The 21,429-nt window shown below is 42.4% G+C and overlaps 1 protein-coding gene across 24 annotated transcripts in view; it reads left to right on the top strand.

The window, feature by feature from the left end:
* CAMK2G (calcium/calmodulin dependent protein kinase II gamma) overlaps positions 1–21,429 on the top strand; it is a 230,739-nt gene that overhangs the window by 154,277 nt on the left and 55,033 nt on the right. For 8 of the 24 annotated variants that reach the window (XM_075258050.1, XM_075258054.1, XM_075258056.1 and 5 more), the window contains exons 12-14: positions 395–437; positions 8,624–8,662; positions 9,071–9,133. In XM_075258050.1, the coding sequence (XP_075114151.1) occupies positions 395–437; positions 8,624–8,662; positions 9,071–9,133 (145 nt within the window). The remainder of the gene's footprint in view (positions 1–394; positions 438–8,623; positions 8,663–9,070; positions 9,134–21,429) is intronic. The other 16 variants (XM_075258052.1, XM_075258058.1, XM_075258061.1 and 13 more) reach the window with 2 other exon arrangements.

Genomic DNA, 21,429 nt, shown 5'->3' with positions numbered 1-21,429 from the left:
TAAGTTTCATCACAATTGTATATGACCATTGTAAGTTTGTAAGCAGCATGCCCAGCCACTCACATGTGGATATTTATTAGTGGACAGCTCCAATGAGCAGTGAAAGTACAGGTTTTACAGCATTGAGTGCTCCGTTAGTTGTCTCTGCAGTATTGACATGGAGAGAACATTGTGAGTACTGACTGACTGACATAACGTTGGTTGTGCTGTGTGAAACAAATCTTATTTTAAGGTAACTTTTAGCATTTCTTGCTAATGTATTACCACTGCCACTTGGCTTTTTATGGTTGTGTTGTAAATGGGATCCTCTTTTGTTAGAACAGTAGCCCCCTTTAAAAAAATAAATAAATAAATATACCTCGGTTTCACCATTTTCATTTATTCTTTTCTGCAGGGTGCAATTCTTACTACAATGCTGGTATCTCGAAATTTTTCAGGTAAGCCTAGCTTGCAATACTATCTAAGTATTGCAACAAAATGACAGTTAAGAGTAGCTTGCATGGGTGAAGGTATGCTAAATGCACACAAAGCAAAATGGGATAGTGAAACTGCTTGCTATAAGCGTATGTAGCTTTTGCTGCTTATTGACTACTATTGCATCTGAAAAAAATGGGTATGGATCAAGCTTGTCTACATGGTATCATATCCTAGATGTCATAATACCATCTTCTAAACTCAAGATCTGTTCACTGATGTGTATACAGAAGCAGAGGTTCTCAATCAGGTGTGTAGATATATGGGAAGCAGAGGTAGAAATCACTAAAACATGAGAAGATAGCAGTATAGCCCCTGGTAAGTGAGGGCTCTGTTACATGTTTTGCACTGGGGCTCAGGAGTTTCAAGATGATGCAGTCATATAAATATATGACATGTAAGGTTGTGATGTCATGTTGACAGACTTGATCCGTAACCTGTAGAATTTTATACAGTAGTGCATGCACAAGTGCCCACACCTGCAGTTTGCTGCCAGCCTGAAGCCAATGCACAGAGATGCAAGTTGAGCTGGAGGCCATGGCTCATGTGGTTATCTGATATAATGTGACATCTAGGATGTGATGTCTTATGGACAAGCTTTACATCCATTTGCATTTAATACATACAGCTTTTGTATTACCACATCTTTTATAATGGTATGCTTACAGCAAGCATTTTCAGTTCTTGGACATCCCATTCAGTCTGGCCTTTTCTTTACTTCAGTATTACAGTGTACCAGTCCTGTGTTACCCCACACTAAAAATTTATTTGAGCAGATGAAACCACAGGGTACTCTGATCTTGTATGCTGCTATATGCGGGTATTACTGGATCAGACCCACAGTGGTGAAATTAACCCGCACAGATTTTGATATGTCTGAGATTCCCACTGGCTAAACTGACCATTTAGGCTCCAGTGCTTCATATTGTTTCATATAATAAGACACACATTTTAGATGAGTATTTTTCCAAAATATAGAATACTAGTTTTCTATGAGACCTGTTACCATGACAGCTGAGTGCAGTATATAGGCAGAATGTTATAGAGCAGGCAGAGCTGGTAGATGTATATATTTGTGGAAAAATAATTCGTAAATCTTGTATATTATTATTTGAGATCTCTGCTCTGTACTCAGCAGTCCAGTGGGTTGGCTGACTCAGTGACTGACAGCCTTTCCATTATAGTCATGTGTCCGATATGGCTGTCAGTACTGATCAGGACCGCCTACTGGACACCTAGGCTTGGAAAGTGCCAAGACTATAATCAGTAAGATACAAATATACTGAATCTCTTCCTATAGAATTGTATATCAATCTGCTGAGCCCCTCCTGCTCTATAACATGATGCTGAAGGATTGGACTGCTTGCTCCAAGTTACTGGTTCTTTGCAACCTTCTTGCCAATATTTACCATTGAACATGTTGTAATAATCATTTTTATTATTTATAATTAATAAAAATGATTGTTGTGTTGTACAATAAAGGATTTACTTGTTTTTTTAATGGACTGTCCTAGTTAAACATAAATTGTAGGTTCAAGTTCCTTCAGTTTTTTTACTTTCTCAGGCACATTCCAGACTTTCTCCATAATACATCAGACAGTGTAACAATTATGTATGTCTGTTCTCTAGGGTTGTATGAAATTGTTATGGTCAAATATTTGAAGGGAATCTGTCACCATGAAAATACTGTCCTATGTAAAGGCAGCATGTTACAGGGCAGGAGGAGCCGAGCAGAATGATGTATAGCTTTGTGATAAAAAAAAGGAAAACTTAAAGGGGTTGTCCAGGATAAACTGATAATTATCCCCTAAACTCCCTCCACCCATCTAACTTCTAATTTACATAAATTTGTTAAATTTAGTATAATTACCCATATCCCTGGAGTGGTCATGTGACCGTTCCAGGAACACTTTCTGATCAGTGATGTTCCATTTTTCCGCTTCCCCTATCCCCTGCAATACTTACCAGCCTTCCTGTGTCCCTAGAACAGCTCCTCCCCATCTTCCTGTCTTCTACAGTGAGCCGAATAGCTTAGCCTGGGAGACGGGGAGAGTGGGAGGGGCTAGTAATGGGCAGGATCGCTAGTTAGTAAATGGGAGGCTTAGTGGGAGGAACTAGGCTTAGTGTGCGAGTGAGGATGGGAGGGGCTAGGCTAGTGATCCAGAGGGTTTTGTAATGGAGTGAGAGAGGAGGAGGGAGAGGGAGTTAGTGAATAGCTACACAGGAAGTCTGCACAGCAGGAAGTAACAACATGTAAACAAAGACAGAGAATGCAGCAGCAACCAGAGACACACAGAAATCACTCCAATAACTGCTAAAGGTATATGGGTTCACTTATTAACCCATCACTAGCACTAACAGACCATTATATTTCTGCTTGGAAAACCCCTTTAAATTTCTCTTCTCTTAGTGGTGACATCTGAGGTCCTATTCGGTGATCTCTGTATTCTCAGTTATGTAGGGAAGCTTGTCAGTCACCTAGTAGGACTAACAGCTGGACACCTATGGCCTAAGATTTATATGAATAAAGTACAAGTTATATTGGCTATTTCCCAGATAACTGCATATCCATCAGTTCAGCTCCTGCTCTGTCACTTGTTGTATGTAGATTGCACTTGCATGTTAAAGGTTCTCTTCCAGGTAGTAATAATACATTTAGGTTCCTATGAAGTTTAAATGTCTTATATTGTTAGATGACATGAGCTTTTGATTTTTTTTTCAATTAAATATTATCATCTTACATTCCATCCAGTTTAATATTTTTTCCCACAGAGGTCTCTTTTTTTTCTATATTCTCGTATTCCACATAAAGTAATAATTCTGGAGTATCTTTTCTTTATACTTTATGTTGGACAGTTCCTCACTCATTCTGCTTAGAAGTGTATGAAGAAATTGACAGCTGGATATTCCCATTCCCAATAGGGCATCTTCATGCAGTAATTGGTCAGTGTCTGACCTGTAAGTGGGTTCACATTGGAGTGCATTCACACGTAGTAACGGGGCGCTGATTCTGCCACGATAACTCATGGAAGAATCAGCGCTGATTAAAAGACTCCAATTGATTTCAATGTGTTACGCGCATTAAATGGAACCCATTGAAGTAAGTGGGAGTCTTTTTATCAGCGCTGATTCTGCTGCGAGTTATCATGCCAGAATCAGCGCTGCGTTACTTTGTGTGAATGCCCCCTTACCATTATTCAATGTCCATTGCTCTCAATGTCACAGGGCGAGAACAATGGACTTGAAATGACAGATGCAGACAGTGCCCTCTACATCAGGTATCTGTCAATTATATTAGAGTCAATGGGAACCTGCGTATATGGAGGGGGCTCCGTCTGTGTCCATACTCTACTACCTATTTCAGATGACAGCAACAGACAATGGTAGTGTGAACATAAGGACACACCTTATTGACTAATGGAATGGTCAAGCCTAGTTGTCGATTCATGTATACATTTCTATAAGAAATATCACAGGAACATCACAGTGCCAAGTCTTAGGAAAGACGCCCCAGAGTTATTTTAAGGAAATGTTGTCAGATGTCATGGAGTGTTAAAGCTATAGTTGGTTTAGAAATACATACATAAATGCATTGCTGTCCATAGAGCTTGCTTCAAGCAGCATGAGGAAGAAATGTAGAAAATATGGTGTAGCCTTCCATGTAGGTGTTGAGATTATTACATGAATGCCTAACCCAGAATGATTGGTAATTTAGTAATAGCGATAAAATAATTTTTCTGTAATGAATTTTAAGTACTGTGGGTTGAGACGTTCTGCTTTTATTATAGTCAAAAGCTGCTTTCTGAGCATGGGAGTGAATGTTGCACTAAGATCTAATAACTTACATTCAGGGTGCGCTTATTTTTAATTCCTACTGTACTGGCTTTGTACTGACATAATAAAGATTTCCTCCTTTAGGTCGCTATAACCGAGCTGGTTCACATTCGCTTCTATGCACTGAGTGTTAATTATGTTTTCAACTTGTGTATTTTTGTTTCTGGCACAAGCGTCACATAAGGGACAAGGAATTTAATATTTTCCATTATCTAACCATGAGTGGAATTTTCTTCGAAAGATACACACTTCACTTTAATGTCAGTTTATGCCTTCTGTTTAATATTAATGACTGCCTTTTTGGTTATTGTCTTTTGTCATAAACCCCCAATGCCGATTGTGTTTCGTGGTATTTGGCTCTTTTCTTATGTGATGGAGAATTACAAACATTTAAAGTTTTTGCAAATAAAAAAAAGTCAACTCATCTTTAACTCAACCCTAAGGCTGGGACCCCACATTATGAAAACACCATATTTTACAGTATCTGTAAATTGGATGGGATTATGGCTAATTCTATTGCCACATACCAATTATACCTACAGAAACCCTGGCATTTTCCATACAGGTATAACAGAAGCAGAAAGTGTGCAGAGAAAGCTATTGGGACTTTCTTAGAAAAACGCAGATGTGGAAAAACAATGTGTTTCTGCCACAGTGTTTTCCGCAGCGTTTTTCGGCTGCGCATTGCTACGTGGTGACTTACTCTGGGTTCTCGCCAGCGTTCGGGTTTCTGTCTTCCGCCAAACCTGTCAGACCGAGTCCGGCCGTGAGCGATTTATGCTCTCCGCGGCTAAACCGGTTTTTTTTTGTTTTTTTTTTTTTTAAACAGACACAAAGTCCTGCATGTCTAACTTTGTGTCCGGTTAAAAAAAAAACAACAACAAAAAAACAGTTTGGCCGCGGAGAGCATAAAACGCTCACGGGCGCTCACGGCCGGATACTTTTCAAACCCATTCAAATGAATGGGTTTGAAACATGACTGCATTTTTCCGTCTCCTGCCCAGTATCGTGCAGGAAATGGAAACCTGCATAACTGAGACCCCGGGCGCAGATGTGAACGAGCCCTTAGCCTAAAGGTGTTATTCAGAGTCGAAATATATTTTTAAGAAAAGTCTGAGGATGGGTTAAAAACATAAGATCCAATACTTGCTGTACTTATCGTCTGCTACCCGTTTCCATGTTGTCCTGGTTCCCTGGCAGCCTGTACATTGTGCTCCCTTTAGCCACACACAGACGAGGCCAGAGGAACATTGGTGAGTACTGGTACGTTTTTAACCCATTTTGAGGCTGTTTAAAAAAAAAAAAAATCCTCCCAACAATCCTTTTACAGATTAAGGGGCTTCCCACTTCAGAAGGGACCTTTAGGTACAAGAACACCATAGGGTTTGCTACTGCTGGGCTGAATGATATGTGGCACCCTAGGGACAGATGGTAAAAGTCACGTGCAAACCCACCACAGGCATGCCAGAAGCCAAGTAAGTAATTCACTTCAATTCAAGCACTTGCACAACCTTTGGGAGTCCTTTCCATTGACATCATTAGATACATGTCTTCCTTGGCACCATAAAGGAATTTGTTGGCTTCTGCTTTATTTTGTCCAGCCTGTAGGGAATATGAATATTTGTTCTTATTTGGCAATACAAAAAAATCTAAGTAGTTCACAAACTGTTCTCCCATTAAAGCTAGCAGAGACCGAAAAGGTGACCCGTATAACATAAACAACAGCTATACATTAACTTTATGAATGGGATCAGCATTGCCCCGTGTGTCCTGAACATATTTACTAAATCAAAAAAATGGTCCCCTGCCAGTCCTTGTTTACCAGCTGCCAGCTCCAATGTGCTGCAACTGTACTACTGGAATGTCCAGTCAACACGTCCTCACTGGCACCTTTAATAAAGACCGCCATAACACCTGCACTGCGTAGGTGGAGGATTGTAGGGATGAGTCTTTTGTCTATCATTTTGTAATATTTTCCCCAATCAACTAGAAACCTCTTTTTAAAGAACTCTAAATGCAGAAAATAAAGATCGATAAAATATCGATCCAAGCAACTCCATCCCTTAAAGTGAAGGCTATCCTATTCTAAATGCCTATTTGGCCGGAGTGCAGAGAAATATCTCTTACTGCAAGCAGTTATAACTTGGTTAGTCATGCCCACTGCAGGAGAAATGTATGGCCAGTAATAGAGTCTGGACCCATAGTTGCCAACTAGGTCAGCAGAAATTAAGAAAAAGTATTTTATTGACTGTTCTTTTTCTCACTGGATTTAGTTCTGCTTCATATTAGTCAAAGCAGTAAGAAATGTATAAGAAATGATTTTGCCAGATCAGTTATCTAACTCCCTCCTTATCTCAAACCCGTGTCTGGCTGTAAGATAACGGTCAATAATAAGAGACCATGAATTTAAAGTGTATCTCCAGTTATTATACAAAAGAGAAACCATAAATAAATTAAATCTGTACAGGCTGATTTTAGGTCTCTGTATTCACTTACAGAAGCCTATGGGGAGGGGAGGAGGAGGCTGCTGGTTGGTTATTGATTTATTGCCTTATTCTGAGGTAGAGTCTTATCTTGTAGATGCGGCAGAGTCACAAAGGCTCCCACAGTGTAGCCGAATGTGGCAGCAGCGATTTTTCCTTTTTCAGTCTAAAAATTGTCTAAAACACTTGTGACACAAAACATATTGGACAGTTTTTGGTACAAATTACGCCAGAATTTTGTCAAATTTCGCCCACTACTTTCTGTGGTTGGAAAGTTTAGCAGTTTTAGCTTTGTACTTCATGTGGTGAAATTGCTGTAAGTACATGTTATGTTACACTTCTTTTATAGTATATTACATCAGACTATGGCCTATAAGGGCTCGTTCACATGGGGCTAGAGGGGGCAGATTTTGGCGCTGAATCCACGTCATAATTCGCCCTCTCACAATAGAGGTCTATGTAGACCGCTAGCATGTTGCCGCTGATGGAAAAAAGAAGCAAGCTGCCCTTTCTTCAGGTGGATTTCGCGGCTGATTCAGCCCCGGCGTCCGTCTCACAGTAGCACCCTCCCTGACTGGGCCTACTCCAGAGCGGGAAGCCACGGCAGTCATGGCCGGCGCATTTTGGCCCTATTCTGACATGCCTTCCCGCGGCAGAATCAGGACCAAAATCCGCCATTCCACGCCCCATGTGAACTAGCCCTTGATTAATACAAAGTCATAGTAATGGTGCTATTGGAGGGCAGTTTTTCCTCTTTTAGATCATGGACCTCATTCCAGTGCATGGATTGTTATATCTGCAGTCATGTTCTTGATTTAATGGACAATTCACTTGAACACTGTAAACTTAGACTTGTCCACGTGCTTTTGCTTCCTGAATGATTTAAGCATATATAGTGACTGTTGCTTTTTGCATGTTGATATCGCTGTCATTGATGCTGCTGTCAATATAATATAAAGTATACTCCATCGGGACCTCGGCACAAGTCTCTGTTCCTTTTCCTTTAGAAGCTCCATTAAGCTCCTCCATCAAAGTTTCAGTCACCTTTAACTTATGCAGTATTGCTATAGACGCTGATGAAACCCAACAGACCCCATTTTAGGTCATTGGAGTCCTTTGGGCGCTGTTGGTATTCATCATGTAATGGATTCAGCGTTGTGTCTTGGTTTCCATTTTTAACATGAACCACTATGCACATATGAACAGAGACAAAGCTTCCCCTTCCTCTATGGCCTCTTTTTTTTTCTCAGGAAATAAGTAGGCGTGCGCCCCTTAACAATCCAAGTTTACTTTACAATATAAGAGTTGAACTCTGGTTGCTAATGGCAACACGGCCACATTTTCTAGACCTTTGTAATGCTACAGTGCCTTCCATTTTACAGATGTCACGTATTTTTAATGTATTTTATCTTTTTCTATCTTGTAATTTCTTGCTGTGTTTAACACCCGCCAATCACACACAAGAGACCCCTTTTTTTCCCCCTCCTCCTCCTCCAATGCCTTAAAGTTTGGTAGAGTATAAGTGGAACCACTGGCTTATTGCCACGCTTCCTTCCTCTTCCCACAGTCTCTTAATTCTTCAAAAACCCCTTCATCCTACTGACTCGCTACACTTCCCTCTCTATCCTTTTGGCTTGTTGCAGTAGAGTTTTCTTTTATGCTGTTTATTATTTTGCTTGAGAAGGTCGGGGAACTTTGCGAGCACACAAGAGTCATTAAGATATGCTTGAATATGGCATTCTGTAGAGTGTGGCAATGCAACGTGAGCTGCAGCATGTCAGATGCATTGTGATCACATCTTATCTAATAGGTCTTCTATAATTGAAAACTAGGTGCCGTTAACAGAAGAGAGAAAAAGGAAGACCCTGCAGGTGGGGATGTTGCACCTCTTGGCATCCTTTGCTTGTTGGCTGGTCATTTAGCCACCCAAAATGAATATGGAAGTGAATGCTTGCTGTTGCCTTCAATCTTGGCTATCACTCAGTGCCTGAGAGTGAAACATATAGTATATCTGGTGGTTTTTCATCTTAGCATCACAGAAAGAAAGCGAAGAGTCTTTTGTGCTTTGCAAGGTCCACCCCAACCACTTCTCTAGGCAAATGTGATATTAATATACATGTGCACTGAAAGTCTATTTTAGCTTCATACAATTCTGTTGAGTTTTGTCATACTTTTTTTAATCAATGCTTATTTGACTTGCATCTTGCGTTTATTGTTGCTCATTTGGACTTTTGTTGCATTGTTGCGGCTCCTCCCACTGAATGATTTTGTCCAATCAGTTGGCAGGCAGAGCTCCGCCCCCGTTGCAGCCGCCACCAGTGCTGCCAACTTGGCTGAGCAAGGTACGTGGCATGAGTTGACCCAAACCCCAAATACTATAAACCTGAATCTGATTTTTTTTCCCCTACTGATTTCCTTCCTCTCTTGACTTCCTTTTCCCCTCCTGTGTCCTGTACTCCTGCCCCTGTGAAACTGCATGCCAGTGCCTGCATGCTCAGGGGCAGGACATGTTGTGTACCTTAGTGGTGAAGTTTGGCATGGAGTCCCATTTGACCCTGATGTGGAGTTTTTTTTTCCATTGATGTGCTACTAACTTTACTTTGCATGCTAAGCAGCTCTCGGCTTTTCTGTCCTCTTTCTGGTTTCTCTGGGAAGAAATGAAATAATATTGGCAACAAATACCCGAATTGTTATTTAGTCTGAATCATAAACTTGTCTTCAGTGAGTGGTTTTCACCTTGTATGTATTAGCTGAAGGTTTCCTATCACCTGCTCAAATGGACACACGATGGATTCTTAACCAATGTACCTCCGCCACAGTACAATCCTCATTACAGTACAATGAAGCTTCTAAAAAATAAAGTCTAATATGACGCAATGTCTACATCTCTGAGGTGATCTATGGCTTTTGCTATAGCTTCCTAAAATAGATGGTTATAATTTCTGTTTTGTCTTTTTGTTTGATGAAGTTTTTTTTTTCTTTGCTACGGTATTAGAAGAAGGTTCACTAAACATCTCCAACTTTCTTGTAATAGAAATCAGTTCCCATTAGCAATTCTCTACCTAGGCATTACCAGGGAGAGCTTATCCCATACACCTGTACTCAGTTTAGTATGTAGAGCTGAAGTGCCAAAGGGGTAATGTTCAGAAAATGGAGATATTACTAGTTAAAAAGACAGTTGGGAATGTGATTTTTATGTGCAGCATGAACGGCGGCATACAAAGCTGTGTTTTCAACTAGTGATATTAGGTTATTTTATAGCGAATGCTGCAATCTTGAGAATCTCTGCTTTGATGTGATACCAAAAACACTTTTTTTGGTTGTATAAAATCGAAGATAAAGCCATTTTTTAAGTGACCATCCCCCATTGGCAAATGCTTCAACTCGACATACTGGCAATATAAATGTATAATGATATTATCTTCTTCCTGCGGGACGGCTCCTCCTTTTCTTACTGCGGGCCCTTGTCCCAGCGCTGCTCTGCGTCCAATAATCCACCTCTACTGCACGGCTCCCACTCCTGTGCAGTATAGGTGGATCATCGCTGAAGAGCACAGAGCAGCGCTGGGACAAGAGTGTGCATCGGCGGTCATAAAAGAAGGAGGGAGCGTCCTGCAGGAAGAGGGGTAAGAATATAATGGGGTCAGGGGTTGGGCTGAGTAGATAGGGAAGGGGTAGTAGTGGGCAAGATAGCTAGAGAGACAGGGAAGGCCGGGGGTGTATGGGAGAGAGGCAGACAGTAAAGGGGGGTTAGTTACATAGCAGGAAGCTGAAACCTGTAAACTAATACCAGGAGCTCCCAAAGACACCCAGAAATCACTCAAAACACAGCTAAAGGTATATGGGTGCATTTATTAACCCATTAATAGTACTAACAGACCTTTTTTAAAAAAAAAAAACATTTTTTGCCCTGAAAACCCCATAAACACTTCTATAAATGAATAAATTTCAAGTCCTACTAAAACCTTTTTTAGCCCAGCTATATATATCCTTCTGCATCTTCAATGTGACAAGTTTGATTTAGCATGTAACCTCTTTTGCACGTTTTCAGAGACAGGTGTTCAGTGAACATCATATTTTTATGTTTTCACTATTCAGGGTCCCTATTTCTTTGCAAGATTACGATATGCTGTACTTGACCTCCTCTAAAATTTTGGTTTAATGATAATATTTAAAGGGATCTTATCACTCACACACAATTTTTTCTAGGTTCCACGTCGTAATAGCCTTAAGAAAGGCTAATCTTTTCCTACCTTTAGATGTCTTCTCCACGCCGCCGTTCGCCTACAATCCCGGTTTTTCCCGGTTTGCAAATTAGCTCTCTGACAGCACTGGTGCTGCAAGAGAACTCTCTCCAGCGCCGCCTCCATCTTCGTCAGCAGCGTCATCTTCAGCTTCTTCTTCCGGCGGTGGCTTGTAACTTTTAGGCCTTGGGCCATTTTCTCGTGGCCTGTGGATATGCGCAGTCTGCCCAAGGCCAGAGGCCTAGAAGTTACAAGCCACCGCCGGAGGATGAATATGACGCTGCTGAAGAAGAGGAGGCGGCACTGGAGAGAGTTCTCTCGCAGCATTGGGGACGCCACCAGTGCTGCGAGATAACTCATTTGCATACCGAGAAAAAAACGGGATTGTAGGCGAACGGCGGTGCGGAGAAGACGACTAAAAGTAGGAGACAAATAGCCTTTCTTAAGGCTATTCCGATGTGGTACCTAGAAAAAATTGTGTGTGAGTGATAGGATTCCTTTAACAATTGCTCCTCACTATAGCAAGAGCTAGTATGAGATGATGAAAGTATCATTCATCTTAAAGTATTCTGGAGAAATACTGTACTATATTTATTTTTCCTGATTGCCTAAAGAGAGCAAATCGCATAGAAGATGCTGTTCCATCTGTAGGCAGCATGTTATAGAGCAGGAGGTGCTTAGGAGATCACTAGCCGGGTCACCAAGTGATTGACAGCCTTCCCTATAAGAAATAAGTGGCAGTCACTGGGTAGGAACGCCCAATGGGCTTCTAAGCCCAAAATAAGCAGGGGGTTAAAGCAGACCTTTTACCATCTCAACCGGCTCCAGCTCTTTCCATCCTTTAGAAGTTGGAATTATTTTTGTAGCTCCTAGCATACGCTAGCAGTAATTTCCGTTTCATTAGGCTCTTTACTCCGGGCGGTACCAGGCTGTCTTCCCCAACCCAGCACCACCCACCTGACAGTAGAGAACCTAATTAGTATATTGGGTGCTGAAACAAAATGCAATAAGCAGCAATTATTGAAGGATGCAAACAAGTGGAGATGGTGAGAGAGATGGTGAGAGGTTCTCTATATAAATGAATCTCTTATACCTAGGAGTCTAGTGGGCAGTCTCACTAAATGGATAACATGTGCATCATTAGTTAGGTCTGCCCACTAGACATAAGAAGAGCAGACAGTTCAGTTAATAAGTTGCAATTTCCAGATAAAATGGAAGTGGTTGCTGGTATCACCGTACTGTTTGTGGCATATTAGTACATGGGAGGGGGGAAACATTTGAGGACGGGTGATACCCATGACTGCTGCAAAGCCGCCATTTTGGATTTAACTTTACTTTTTTCAATTGCAAGAGGGTCATGTGACACATCAAACACAAGGAGAATTGCACAAGAGAAACAAATGGCCGCCATGGGGGTCACACAGTCTAATATGTTTCCACCTCCCATGTACTAATATGCCACAAACGGTAAGGTGATATCAGCAACCACTTCCATTTTTTCTGGGTGTATCCAGACTTATGGCCCACCCTGACTATATCAATTTGGTTAGCTTCTTCAGCTCTGTAACATGCTGTCTTCAGATTCATCACCGTGTTCAATGTGGCAGGCTCCCCATCATGTCCATCATATTGTTCAGTGTCTTTGGGAACAAATGCAAACTCAGTCTGAGTCCATTCTCTGCAACAGTCATTGTCCGTTGCAGTCATCCTATGACGAATGACAGCAATGGACATTAAAACAACGGTAATGTGAACCTAGCTTTATATTGTAAATCTTATTTCAATTGTGCACCCTTCTCCATTTACTTAGCAGCCAGCTAAGCCAATGAGTGTTTCCATATTGTCATGGTTGTGTGCACATGTTATGTACATTTGAGCATGTTTTCAGTGAGCAGTGCGCTCCATTTGTTTTATTTTTTTATTTATTTTTATTTTTTTTACAAGAGTGCACCATTTTGTTGTTTTTTTTTTTTGTATTTACTACACTGTGTATAATGTGTTCCATATATACAGCTACAGCATGTGGCTATTATAGTGGTATATGGTACTTGTAAAGAAGTAACAAATAGCTTTCCAAATAGTAAAAAGTTTAGAAGAAAGAGAAGAGACCAAACACATAGTATATTAACTTTTTCTTCACCCTTTACTATGTGAAGGTTATAATTGTAGGTTGCCACTTGGTTAAATACCCATTCTGCTAGGTGAACCCTCACAGTTGCTCTTAACATAGTCATAGTTTTATATGGTCTGCCTTCACAGTTCATTGAAAAAGAGCCGTGCCATCAACAGCTGCGTTGGTTTCCAGTTACAGTAAGTTGTAGCATCATGCGTTGTACAGTGTCACAAGTGTGTATATTACTGAACACCACGTGGCATTCATAGAATGTCATCAGCGGTGTCATCTGCCAGTCCTTGTGACACCGGAGCATCTGCAGGACAGGCTGAGCGCTGCAAACTTTAAAGGGAAACATCACACGAGTCCTGCATAAGCTGACAGAGCATGTCTCTGCAGGTGATAAAAGAGGAGGAGAGGGGTGGCCTTTCTGAAAGGTCAGGTGCAGAATGACTACTGTGACTTAAATTCAAGACTTGATGTCCATAAATACACCCACATGAGACAACGGTGGCATTGGTGACATCATGTTATGGTGCACATGATGCTTACTTGGCAATGTTCATTAAGTAATTGAAAGAATTGCTTTCTCATACTTGTGTTTTTGTATCCATCCAGATATCTTAAATTCTTATTTAAAGGGAAGCAGTCATGTTGAGAAGTCAGCAGCAGCCTTCCCTGCTCTCACTTCCCCCTATTTATACACATCACACTGTGCTCAGTGAACATCCAGTGCTTCCTGGTGGCTAATTAGCATATCAATAAAAGCCGGGCTAATTCAAAATTGGCTGGGAGGATTAATGAATGAAAGGTATATCTAGGCTATGCAAATATATGCTTAGTTAAAAATCACTATAGCCAATGATAGACTCCCTTTAATGTGTGGATGGACCACTGCAAATAATCAGTTAGTGACATCACGTCAGTTGGTCATACAGCCATGCTGCAACTCAGTCCCATTCATTGTAACCCAGGGTTAGGCAACCTAGGCACTCCAGCAGTTGTGAAACTACAACTCCTAGCATGCATACCTGCTCTGCTGTTCTTGGAACTCCCATGGAAGTGAATGGAGCATGTTGGGAGTTATAGTTTCACAGCAGCTGGAGTGCCTAGGGTGCTGACCCCTGGACTAAACTGTAGCATTGTCATGTGACCACTGAACATGCGGTCACTTCCTGAGAAGAAGGTGGCAGCCATTTTTTTCAATCCTGCATAACCCTTTTAAAGTGGTTATCTGGCGCCAAGTTGAATTTTCAGAATGATGACCTATACACAGGATAGGTCTCATTAGTATGGGATCTGTCAGAATCCAAAACCTGGACCAGCTCAGATCATTTGCTCTAGCAGTCTTCAGGTACCGGAAGTTGCCAGTGGATGAGCGGTGCTTACAGCACCACTCCTGTTCATAGAATAGAAGAGGTGCTGCATTTTTCCAGAACCACCACCATGCAGTGGATACCCTTTAGTTAGTAAGCTATTGCATGAATAGTCATTTTGAAGTGTGATTTTTAGTCATGGACTTTTTACAGTCTGAGACCTTCTGATAATACAAGTACGGGACCCGCTATGTACTGTTGATGTTATGGTTGTATGTTACAGTCATACAAGCCAGTCACAATGCCTATTGGACATTGCTGACCATTTTCAATGTGTATATAAAAATGTACTTACAGTTTGTATTTTTTTTTGAGGTTTTTAAATCCCTTGTATCAGTTTTCAGGGCTTTCTGTGTAGCAGTCGCCATACTCTGGTCACTTCTTGGTTTATTTTAGAGGTGGATTGTTTGTATACTGTGCACATATAAACAGAATGGCTCCTTTATTCTACAGCTCTGAAGATTCCAATTTTTAGCAGGATCTCTTGAGAATTTTCAGTGACTCTGGGTTTGAAACAATGTGGTTGGAGCCAGCTCACAAAGTGTGCCAGCTGAAGCAGCTGTGTAAATATCTGTTTTTCCTTGGAGCTCTTGATGGTATTTCAGTGATTCGCAAGTGCTCCTAACAGCAGTTGTCACTGGCTGAACTACTGCATTAACAATGCCAACTATGTAGCAGTGTGCAAAAAATATATTACCCAGCATGCTTGTTTGTATATGTAGTTGTGTGTTTGATTTTTTTTTTTTTTTTTATCCAGGTGGAAAAAAAATGTGTATATAATTGCAATAGCCAATCAGTCGTGTAAACCAGGTGATTGGAACAACTAAATAATACGACATAAAGAGGACCATCCTTTAATAGCTACTACTTCACTGATTCCAGCACATTTTTTTTTTCTCTAGACTTAACTATTTTCAAGCAACCAGAGCACTTAGTTTTGGAACCTGATATGTCAAGTTTGGAGTCTCAGGTAGAGATAGGTGAGGGGGTATCATGTTCAGCTCCTTGACACTGTTTTAATCTGATTGAACAGCGTCAGACAGCTCAGAATCATGTGTTTGCAAGCCCTGCCCTGAGACCACCCTCTTGACAATAGTAAGTATAATTAGGCATCAAACCTAACTGCACTGACTGCTTGGAAATAGCGGGGACTTGGAAAAAAATTCCAACTGTGCTGGAATCAGTAGAGCAGTACCTAATAAAGGATGCTAAGAACTGATGTTGGTAGGGGTGGCGAACCTTAATACACGGTCTACCAATAAGTATATGGACACCTGTGGTAGAATAGAAAAACAACATTTATTCATATTAAATAGTTGGTAGAACCCAGCAGACGCTTCCTTACGGATGGTGTTGATAGACACAATACTCCCGGATGCCTGTTGAAACTCCCGTTGTATGTGAGCCATTAGTTGGGTGCGGTTCTTCCAAATTTCTCTGGCCAGAACCCGTCGGTTTCTATCTCCCAGTTTCGGGGGTCTGCCGACTCGGGGCACATTCCGACAATCACCATTCACCTTCCACTGTGTAATTACTTAGGCCACTGTCAATTTTGGATAATTCAGTTCGCTTGCTACCTGTATGTCGCTCAAGGATCGACCATTTCTGTGGTACCCAACAATTACCCTTTCTCAAAATCGGACAACTCTGCACTTCGCGGCATCTTGCATACGACTAATGCCAATGCACTAAAGTTAATGCTGTTTCCTACACGTTATTTAATGGCAGAAGGTGTGACACCACAGATATTTTCATTTGCATGGGTGTCCAAATACTTATTGGTAGACAGTGTACCGCTGAGGATAGGGCAATATTTCCATTTTTGCAAGTTTGTTTTTCTTTCTCATTTTCCCATTAACCAGGCATATGAGGGCTTGATTTTTGCAGGACAAATTGCACTTACTAATAGCACCTTTTAATATTACATATGATATGCTTCTAAAACCAGTAAAATAAATTCAGCATACGGTAGAGGTGGAAGTGGGAAACAAAAAACTAACCAGTTTGCTTTTTTTCACGTTATTATGTTGACCTTATGAGATGAATATTTTTATGTTTCAATAGCAGATTAGATTTTTTTTATACTTAAAAGATAAATAAATAAAAAAGTTTATACTATAGATTGCAATACTACCAGTAATACACAAAGGGGTGTAAGGGATAATGTCACACTAAAGTGCCAATCTGCAGGCAGCATGTTATAGAGCAGGCGTAGCTGAGAAGACTGATTTATACTTTGTGGGTAGGAGACAGAGTGACTTGCATCTTATTCCTTTGAATCTGTGTTCATTCTGGTCTTAAGAGTCCAGTGGGTGGTAATATAGGAGGAAAGGAGTTGGACTTCACTGGACTCCTAAGCTCAGAATGAGCAAGTATCTTATAAGTTACATTGAATCTTTTCCCACACACCTGTATATTACACTGCTCCACTCCCCTCACTATGTAACATGGTGTCTGCAGACTGCACTGTATTATTCATAAGGAAAATGTTTGTTTTTGTACTGTGTTAGCCAGCGGGTAGGAAATATATAAAAAAAAAAACAAAAAAAAACAAAACTTGAGTCTTCAGTAGTTGATACCTTTTTTAATGGCTAACTCATAATGATGACAGATTACAATGTTTCAAAGCTCTCGGCTTCTTTCTCAAGTAAATTTAAAATCAATTTCTGAAGGCAGCATATTTATGTACAAAAGGACACTGGGAATAGAATTTTAGGAGGGAGGGAGGAAGTGGGAAGTAAGGTTATTGGTATACACAAGTAAACAATCCCACAGTTCCCAGGTTCTTATCAGTTCACAGAGTGTCTTTTATGGCTGTCTCAGTTCAGTGATTTCTGTAAGATGCCATGAACCTATGTGACAGATTCATCCCTTCCTCCAGTGTTTGAAGCAGGGTCATCAGCTTGTACTCATAAATCCGTCGCTCTTTCCTTGATTTAACATTCCCTCTTAAAACCAAAATTTTCATGTCATTGGTGATATTATGATCTTCATTGCAGAAATGTTTTGGCACGGGAAGGTCCATTCTTTGTTCTCTAATTGTAAGGCGATGTGAATTTATCCTCATTCTGAGCTTCTGACCGGTCTCTCCAGCATACCGATTTTCAGTGGAACATTTGGCGCACATTTTTAAATACACTACATTCGGTGTGTTACAGGTGAACGTACCTGGAATTTTATATTCCCTGTTAGAGTTTGGTATCTCTATCTTGTCAGTGGTCAGTATGTGAGGGCAGGTTTTGCACCTTTTCTGTCTGCATGGAAATGTTCCTGTGTTAGTTGGAGGTGACAGTGAGCTGCTAACAACCATATTTCTGAGTTTTGGTGGCTGTCTATAGCACAGGAGAGGGGGGTCTGGAAATATCGAGTTTAGACGGTGGTCTAGATAGAGACAAACACCTTGAAGGCCTCAAAAACATATTCTTGAGGCAGGATTACCATCCAAGAACAATTGATAACCAAATCACCAGGGCCACCAGAATACCAAGATCGGAGTTATTAAAATACAATACCAAACAGGAAAACAATCGGGTGCCCCTGGTCGTCACATATAACCAACACCTGGAGATGCTTAGAGGAATCACATACAAATTACATCCACCACTGTAAAAAGACCACCGTCTAAAATCGATATTTCCAGACCCCCCTCTCCTGTGCTATAGACAGCCACCAAACCTCAGGAATATGGTTGTCAGCAGCTCACTGTCACCTCCAACTAACACAGGAACATTTCCATGCAGACAGAAAAGGTGCAAAACTTCCCGTCACATACTGACCACCAACAAGATAGAGATAACAAACTCTTAACAGGGAATGTAAAATCCCAGGTACGTTCACCTGTAACACACCTATTGTAGTGTATTTAATAATGTGCACCAAATGTTCCACTGAAAATCTGTATGTTGGAGAGACCGGTCAGAAGCTCAGAATGAGGATAAATTCACATCGCTATTAGAGATGAGCGAACACTAAAATGTTCGAGGTTCGAAATTCGATTCGAACAGCCGCTCAATGTTCGTGTGTTCGAACGGGTTTCGAACCCCATTATAGTCTATGGGGAACAGATACTCGTTAAGGGGGAAACCCAAATCCGTGTCTGGAGGGTCACCAAGTCCACTATGACACCCCAGGAAATGATGCCAACACCTCTGGAATGACACTGGGACAGCAGGGGAAGCATGTCTGGGGGCATCTAACACACCAAAGACCCTCTATTACCCCAACATCACAGCCTAACAACTACACACTTTACACACTCAATACCACCTCTCTGACAGTAGGAAAACACCTTGAAACATGTGTATTTGGCACTTGCAGTGAGGAGAGCTTGTCACCAGCAGTGAATTTGGCCCTTGTAGTAAGTTGAGGTTGGCACCAACATTTGTTTTGAAAATCAGGGTGGATTGAGCCTCTAACCAGCAGAGTTTGGGCAAATTCATGGTGGAGGGAGCCTCTAAACACCCCAGTTTGGGCAAATTCATGGTGGAGGGAGCCTCTAAAAACCCCAGTTTGGACCAATTCATGGTGGAGGGAGCCTCTAACCAGCCCAGTTTGGACCAATTCATGGTGGAGGGAGCCTCTAACCAGCCCAGTTTGGGCAAATTCATGGTGGAGGGAGCCTCTAACCAGCCCAGTTTGGACCAATTAATGGTGGAGGGAGCCTCTAACCAGCCCAGTTTGGACCAATTAATGGTGGAGGGAGCCTCTAACCACCCCAGTTTGGACCAATTCATGGTGGAGGGAGCCTCTAACCAGCCCAGTTTGGACCAATTCATGGTGGAGGGAGCCTCTAAAAAACCCAGTTTGGACCAATTCATGGTGGAGGGAGCCTCTAAACAGCCCAGTTTGGGCAAATTCATGGTGGAGGGAGCCTCTAAAAAACCCAGTTTGGACCAATTCATGGTGGAGGGAGCCTCTAACCAGCCCAGTTTGGACCAATTAATGGTGGAGGGAGCCTCTAAACAGCCAAGTTTGGACCAATTCATGGTGGAGGGAGCCTCTAAAAACCCCAGTTTGGACCAATTCATGGTGGAGGGAGCCTCTAACCAGCCCAGTTTGGACCAATTAATGGTGGAGGGAGCCTCTAACCACCCCAGTTTGGACCAATTCATGGTGGAGGGAGCCTCTAAAAACCCCAGTTTGGACCAATTCATGGTGGAGGGAGCCTCTAACCAGCCCAGTTTGGGCAAATTCATGGTGGAGGGAGCCTCTAAACAGCCCAGTTTGGGCAAATTCATGGTGGAGGGAGCCTCTAACCAGCCCAGTTTGGACCAATTAATGGTGGAGGGAGCCTCTAACCAGCCCAGTTTGGACCAATTAATGGTGGAGGGAGCCTCTAACCACCCCAGTTTGGACCAATTCATGGTGGAGGGAGCCTCTAAAAACCCCAGTTTGGACCAATTCATGGTGGAGGGAGCCTCTAACCAGCCCAGTTTGGGCAAATTCATGGTGGAGGGAGCCTCTAAACAGCCCAGTTTGGGCAAATTCATGGTGGAGGGAGCCTCTAACCAGCCCAGTTTGGACCAATTAATGGTGGAGGGAGCCTCTAACCAGCCCAGTTTGGACCAATTAATGGTGGAGGGAGCCTCTAACCACCCCAGTTTGGACCAATTCATGGTGGAGGGAGCCTCTAAACAGCCAAGTTTGGACCAATTCATGGTGGAGGGAGCCTCTAAAAACCCCAGTTTGGACCAATTCATGGTGGAGGGAGCCTCTAACCAGCCCAGTTTGGGCAAATTCATGGTGGAGGGAGCCTCTAAACAGCCCAGTTTGGGCAAATTCATGGTGGAGGGAGCCTCTAACCAGCCCAGTTTGGACCAATTAATGGTGGAGGGAGCCTCTAACCAGCCCAGTTTGGACCAATTAATGGTGGAGGGAGCCTCTAACCAGCCCAGTTTGGACCAATTAATGGTGGAGGGAGCCTCTAACCACCCCAGTTTGGACCAATTCATGGTGGAGGGAGCCTCTAAACAGCCAAGTTTGGACCAATTCATGGTGGAGGGAGCCTCTAAAAACCCCAGTTTGGACCAATTCATGGTGGAGGGAGCCTCTAACCAGCCCAGTTTGGGCAAATTCATGGTGGAGGGAGCCTCTAAACAGCCCAGTTTGGGCAAATTCATGGTGGAGGGAGCCTCTAACCAGCCCAGTTTGGACCAATTAATGGTGGAGGGAGCCTCTAACCAGCCCAGTTTGGACCAATTAATGGTGGAGGGAGCCTCTAACCACCCCAGTTTGGACCAATTCATGGTGGAGGGAGCCTCTAAAAACCCCAGTTTGGACCAATTCATGGTGGAGGGAGCCTCTAACCAGCCCAGTTTGGGCAAATTCATGGTGGAGGGAGCCTCTAAACAGCCCAGTTTGGGCAAATTCATGGTGGAGGGAGCCTCTAACCAGCCCAGTTTGGACCAATTAATGGTGGAGGGAGCCTCTAACCAGCCCAGTTTGGACCAATTAATGGTGGAGGGAGCCTCTAACCACCCCAGTTTGGACCAATTCATGGTGGAGGGAGCCTCTAAACAGCCAAGTTTGGACCAATTCATGGTGGAGGGAGCCTCTAAAAACCCCAGTTTGGACCAATTCATGGTGGAGGGAGCCTCTAACCAGCCCAGTTTGGGCAAATTCATGGTGGAGGGAGCCTCTAAACAGCCCAGTTTGGGCAAATTCATGGTGGAGGGAGCCTCTAACCAGCCCAGTTTGGACCAATTAATGGTGGAGGGAGCCTCTAACCAGCCCAGTTTGGACCAATTAATGGTGGAGGGAGCCTCTAACCACCCCAGTTTGGACCAATTCATGGTGGAGGGAGCCTCTAAAAACCCCAGTTTGGACCAATTCATGGTGGAGGGAGCCTCTAACCAGCCCAGTTTGGGCAAATTCATGGTGGAGGGAGCCTCTAAACAGCCCAGTTT

Source organism: Leptodactylus fuscus, chromosome 10 (assembly GCF_031893055.1).
Source record: "Leptodactylus fuscus isolate aLepFus1 chromosome 10, aLepFus1.hap2, whole genome shotgun sequence".
NCBI lineage: Eukaryota > Metazoa > Chordata > Amphibia > Anura > Leptodactylidae > Leptodactylus > Leptodactylus fuscus.
This window is presented reverse-complemented; position numbering and strand designations above follow the sequence as displayed.